The 7,090-nt window shown below is 26.6% G+C and overlaps 1 protein-coding gene across 1 annotated transcript; it reads right to left on the reverse strand.

Moving 5' to 3' along the window:
• Positions 1–5,149: 5,149 nt before the first annotated feature.
• Positions 5,150–6,980, reverse strand: LOC112680745 (the record flags this gene model as incomplete). Its single annotated transcript, XM_025550935.1, has 4 exons — positions 5,150–6,125; positions 6,334–6,448; positions 6,507–6,737; positions 6,801–6,980. Coding segments are annotated over 4 exons (1,502 nt in total), but the record flags the coding sequence as incomplete, so codon positions are not given.
• Positions 6,981–7,090: the final 110 nt, after the last annotated feature.

Here is a 7,090-nt window from a genome sequence, read left to right on the forward strand (position 1 = left end):
AAAAAAAATAAGTAATATCTATTTAATTTTTATTAATTTATATATTCTCAATTATATCAAGTTACCAATATTTAAGAATTATAATTATTTCTATTTTAATGAGTATAATGCTGTGTCTTTTTGTTTCTTATTGTCTTAAACAGTCATTAATTATTGTATTTATTAAAATTAGGTTTTCTTAATTATTATTTTAAGTTAATTTAATTTCTGTTATAATTGTTCGATTATATGTGTACCTTTGAAGTATTTTGATCAAAACTATATTATTGTACGATAGTTTAATGTTTTATTTTCAAACAAATATTCTAAGTCAAAACATATTTAATTAAATTATACTTAATTACCTTTAACCAATCATGTTCAACATGTCATATTCTTATGATGTGATACATTTGTTTGAAATAAAATTGAATACCTAGTAATGTATCACAATTATTCTTTATTATTAATTAGTAGTATACAATACTTTTATTTATTAAGAGAGTATGTGTATCACCAGATTATTTTAGCATGTACAATATAGATTAATAATATTTTCAAAACTAAATGTATTTACTAAAATAGGTTATTAAAGAATTAAAACATTGAAAACTGACAATATTATAACTTATTGATGTATAATTATTCTTATTTTGATATCTAGTGTAGTATTTGTTACTGAACACAATTACATGGTATTTTAATGACATTTTTAATTTGAAAATTATACCACTATAATTTGTGTTAGAAATTTTAAACTTTGAATGTAATGCAATTGTTGAGCTTGAATATACATTACATTTTGTTAAATTTGTTCATATAATATTAAATGTAAGAAATTATCATAACTTGTTGAAGTATTAAAATGTATTCTCATTAAATTGTATAGTTTTCTAAATGTTTAGACTGAATTTTAATTATACATTTATATTTTGGTATATAATTACTATCGGTATATATTAATACTCATTAGAATCAAATATTTTATTGGTGTTTTATATAAATCAATAATATATTAACTTAATTTTATAAATTATATAATAAAAATAATTAAATTACTAAATGCATAAGAATATAGTTGAAATTTAATTACAATAGTTGTAATGGTCAGACCGGATATCGTCAACCAGTTGTCTGCGAGAACATTTTGGTTATTTGCAAAAAAATAATCGTTCCCCAAAAGTAAAAAAAAAGGTTCAAAAGTTATAAATGACTTGCTACAAAGTTGCAGAGAAAAAAAACATTAATTTATATCATGTAGTTATAAATAACTCTTCTTTTGTATTTATAATAGTAATATAATAAAATTATTATTAGTTCATGCCTTGTATAAATTTTTATAATACGAGTATCATATATTCACTCTTTTTTTAGACAAATTTTAATCCCCCCCCTTACAGAAAATTTGAAAATATGTTACTGCTCTATTGATATGCTTTATTTAACAGTATATAGTTATCAAACATATCAATCACTGCATAAAAATTCTATGTGAGCTGGTAAAAAATAAGGGTTTTTTGTCTTTATTTATGTATCAATAAAATTATGTTATTTCGTACATAAAATCATTAGCTTAACAAAATAAAATAATTTTATAAGTGTTTCTGGATACTATTATAATCTTCTGTTCAACTTAATTGTATTTCCGAAGTAGTTTTTTGTTATTTTATGTTTACTATTTAAGTAGTAATTTCCATTTTAACTATGAATTGTATTGTATTTCCTAAGTATTTGGACGTAAGTTTTTATTTAAATTTATAGATTTTAATGACTTTATAAATATTATTTTTCGTTTCTATTATTATTTATTATTAGTGTTTTTGCAATATAATGTAGAGTTATTAACTTTATGAGATAATAATACCTATTTATTTAATTCAATTAGATATTATAAAATTAATATCGCTACCCATATTCTATACATTTTAAACATATTTTTGAATTTTAAATTATATTTTAATACTAGGTGTTTAATCTTCTTTTATCTAAGTTATATCCCAGTTTAGCATGATTTATACTAATCAGACATATACCGACAGACACCGTACCGTACCGTTTCAATGCAAACATACCTACTGTACTGTTCCCATACTCAAATTTTCGCTCTTACATCGTCTCCGTTTCAACAATAAATTTTTATAAATTTTAATAATAATTAATATTACCAGATATACCTATAGATGGTGATATTTCTTTCCAGCAAGATTCTTGGTTCATATGATCACTATATTTTGTGCAACAATGCATAGAGGCATTCTCGGCCACTAACGAGTTCAATTAATATCTCTTAAGTTCATTAAAACCAAATGAAAAGCTTGTACTTTTTAACTTGTAGAAAATTTTTATAAAATGTGAATGCCGAATGGTGTGCCTACGAAACTAATGGCAGACAGATATAATATGTCTGTTGTTCATTCACACTATTCATAATATAATAATTCATAATAATGCCGGACGGACTCTGTCGGATCGGTACGTGTATGAACGGAACGGAAACGTTCAAATGCGAATTACCTCTATTAAAACACAATAAAATATTTTGTAGAATGGTACGGTACGGTGTCTGTCGGTACGTGTCTGACTAGTGTAAATCGTGCTTTTATGTTGTAGTTATTTTTGGTTTTTAATCGAACATTATAACTGGGCCATCTAGTACTAATTATACATATATGAGTAATTAGTACATCTATGACAAGCAATATAAACCCATAGCTATATATATATATATATGAAACATTTAATATATATATCTGTGTATAAACATATGCATTATCTCCGGATGAACAGCTCCTACAGTGATGGTTATAACTAGGGCTGAGATTTCGATGCACTGCATTTTTTTAAAACTTAGGTGATGTCACAAATTCGTTTTATGTATTTATGAATGAGTATAAGAAATTTCATTTTACATATTTTGATCATTTTCTTAATTTTTAGAGCAATTTGGTGTCTTATACGTGTTTTTTTTTTTTGAGATTTTAAATCCTAAATTTTATTTTGAAAATTTGTTTTATGATTTTTACATAGAAATATGCTTTTTATATAAATGTAACAAATTATACATTAGGTACTCGTAATTTATATTATATCATCCTTCGTCATTAAATAAGAGTGTGTGAGGAGGGTGTATCCTATTCTATGGCAGTTGATGGAAATCTCGTGTTTTCTTGAGGTATTGATGGGGAAAAGAAAGGGCTGTACGGAATTCTTAATTTCATTAAGTTTAGTGAACATTTCATTCCATTTGCTTTGACACAAAAGTAATGTGTCATATTGTATGACTCTCTTTATGTCAATATAGGAGAAATAGGGTAAGCAGAGAGCATCGGGTGGTGAGTGAACGAGTTTGGTGGCCTTGTCCGCTTGTTCGTTTCCAAATATGTTGCAGTGTCCAGAAATCCAAGTTTATGTAATATTTTTGTTTGATTTTTGTGCCATGAATTAAATGTTCTGAATTTTTCTGGTGATGTCAGACGGGGTGTAGTAATTTTGAGTGTTGGTAATGGTAAAGAGGGAGTCGCTGAAGATAGTAATGTTGTTGTTTACTACGTTATATACAGTATACTCAATGGCTTTAATTTGCTAAAGTTTTATCGGTATATATTGAGCAATAGTGTGAAAGTTTTCATTTGATTGTGGTTTTGTTACATATGATAGCCATATTGAAGACCGCGTTTAAGATGGGAGGATTGCGTTAAGAGAGACGCTAAAACAGTGGAGCCGGAGAGTCATTGGCAGGAAGTAGCAGAGGATAGAGATAGGTGGCAGTATGTTTATCTAGAGGTATGGTCTTGAATGACCGAAACCAAGGAAGAAGAAGAAGAAGAAGAAGATAGCCATTCTTACACACCCACAAAATATTTGATATTTTATAAAACTTAATAAAAATATATTACATTTTTTTTGTATAAATTTCAAAAAATATTTAATTGAAGTACACATTATTAATAGTTGTAGGTATGATTATAACAAATCTTTTTTTATTTAAATACAATTTGATATAAAAACTTTGATACATTTATGTCACCAAAATCTTTATAAAAAAAACCAAATTTTAATTTGTAAAAAAAAAAAAAAATTGTTAAAATCAAAATTTTATTTTAAGTTAGAAATGAGTTAATTAATACTTATTGTGTTACATAATTTGAAAACCACATAATAATGATCAAAATGGTTTTCCTTGTCTTTTGGTTTGGAAAATTGTTGATTATTTGGTCAATATTTATTTCTTCCGTGCGTTCTTTTTTTATACTTAAAATTGATACCTACATTACTGAGTTTTTCTTGGGAAATAAATGTTGACAATTTTTAATTTTGAAAATAAATATCTGGAGAGCTACTTGAAAAATAATTTTCTATTGTGTAATTTACCATACTTAGGATATAAAGTGGTTTAATATAATTAATAATTGATAATACTTGTTGAGTAAAGTCAGAATTAATATCTATTTTATATTTTAAAGCAAAATCATAATATGTCTTGATGATATCATTTTCATTTTTTCTTTTAATGAAGAAGAATTAAAAAAAATATTAAATGAACATTTTACTATTCATTTTAAAATATTATAATCCACATAATTTTACTATTTATTATTGGTCACATCTGGCAATTGGTAGAGTAGTCTTTCAATATTAAGTGTCCCGGTTCAATGTACCGGTGGTTTCTACGACACTGGTAGCAGTTATAGAAAATTATTTAATTAGTTATGGTATCAGTGGCTTAATTTAGTAATTCTTGTGGAGGGTGATGAAACTGTTGTACATTTTATTAGTTTACCTCCCCCCAAATAAATAAAATAAAATGTATGTATCTTGAATATATAAGCACCTCTCAAAACTACCATAATAATTACTTAAAGTAAAAACATGTATAAATGCATGCACATATGGAAACAAATAATTACTTAATCATAGGCGTGTCCAGACCTTTGACGCAGAGGGTGCAACCTGGCTAAAGTCCCTTAGCCCCCCCCTTTTTATACAATTTTTGTTAATTTCAAATTCGTCATTATTATAACTAATATTAAAAAAAAATGTCCCTATTTCAAATGGCATATTATAATAGATGTCAGTAGGTAAATAGTTAAAATAAAATCATGTATAAATAATAAATATAATATTATATAATAATATATATATATGTGTCAGTTACAAAATTTTAAAATAATTAAAGTTCTAGTCGCCGTTGTGTATTGTTAAGATGTTTGAACTCTTCAATTATATCTTCTGGATCTAATTCAGATGCCAATTCCTGTTCAACAAATATTAACATCGTTGACTCCAATCGATCTTGCGTCATACAACTTCTCAGCTTTGTTTTTACCAAACTTAATTTTGAAAAAGATCTCTCATAAGAGCAACTTGTGACTGGCATTGTTACAAAAAGAGTTAATATCTTGTAAAAATTTTGAAAACTATTACATAAATTATTAGTGGACAGATTATTTAACCACTGATAAATAGTTTTGCTTGTTTTACCAATTTCAAATTCTGGTAACGATTTTAACAATCTGAGTTCTGCTTCAAGTTCACTGTCATTTAAGTTAAACCTATTGGAAAGTAAAATTAAGTCATGTTCATGCAGGTTAAACTGTAATAAACGTCCAATTGCAATTATTAGTAAAAGTTTTTCTTGACTAAAACGTTCTTCTAATCCGTTTAAAAGGTCATCTAAAATTGTGTAGTACACAAAACATTTAATTTCTGTTTTTTTGTCAGAGATAAAATGTTGAGTATTGTTGCTGTCAATTCGACTAGACACTTTTCTTTGTTTTACATTTGGTATCTCTATTTTTTGTGAACTACAAATGTCCAAAACTTTGTCAAATAATGTTGAATAGTTGTCTTCATCAGTTCTTAAGTCAGTTAATGATTTCTTTAGTGCTTCAACAATTGATACGGCAGCTAAGAGGTCTATGTCTGGTGATTGCAACTTTGCACTAACTATGCGAATTTGAATCAAAATAGGTTTTAAAACAGTTAAAGCAAATATAAAATTGAAACTTTTTAGATTGTGGATAAGTCCATTTGCTTTTAATCTCACATCAGCTAATTTTGTAGTCTTATATATTTCTGAAAGACAATGTACTAATGAATCATAATTATGATCAACTGCTTCAATAGCTTCTGATCTGCACGCCCATCTGGTTGTCGATAACGATTTTAATATTTTTAATTTATTATTTGTTTGTTGAGATATTTTTTCTAATACAGAATGTCGAATTGGACTTCCCTCAACAAAACTAAATATCATTTGAACACACCCAAAAAAATCAAAAACTAAACGATTTTTTATGCCCCAATGAGTCCACTAAAACCAGATTAAGGCAGTGACCATAACAATGTATATACTGAATTTGAGAATTTTCAATTTTAATTTTGGCTTGAACACCATTATTTTTGCCAGACAATGTAGCAGCTCCATCAAAACAAACAGCCAAGACAGAACTCCAATCTACATTAATTTCTTTAATTTTTTTCAGTTAAACTGTTAAAAATTGAATTCACGTCCACTGCATGTAAACGTTGTAAGCCTATAAATATTTCAGTTGGTTTATTTTTCGAAGGATCAACAAACCTTAATACAACAGACATTTGCTCGTGATGGCCCACATCACTTGTTTCATCTGCACATGCAGAAATAAGTTTATTTTTTATTTTTGATAAAATTTTACGTTTCATTACATTGTTAATAGATTTCAATAAATCATTTTGGATTAAATTACTGGTATATAGTACATTCTTTTTACCATTATCTATGTGATTTCATAAAGTTTCATCATACTTTTTAAGAACACTTACAAAGTCTAAAAACATACCTTTACAAACACTGGACTTTTGTTCGTTGTGTCCTCGGAAGGGCTTACCACTTTTAGCTAAACATAGCGTGATGTCAATTAGGCGAACCAATACACTACGATTATGTAAACGTTCTTTTTCTCTCTGACTAATGGCTATAATTCTTGACTCATCTAATGCAATATCTATTGAATTAGAACCTAAATAATTTATTTTTGCAATCATGGAATTAATGTGGGATTTAGATTTTTGATGGTCTTTAAACTTTGTAGTTGCCTTATTTCAATTTTTGAAACCATGACGTGAAAAT

This window comes from Sipha flava, unplaced genomic scaffold (assembly GCF_003268045.1).
Source record: "Sipha flava isolate LNK unplaced genomic scaffold, YSA_version1 18044_pilon_pilon, whole genome shotgun sequence".
Classification (NCBI taxonomy): Eukaryota; Metazoa; Arthropoda; class Insecta; order Hemiptera; family Aphididae; genus Sipha; species Sipha flava.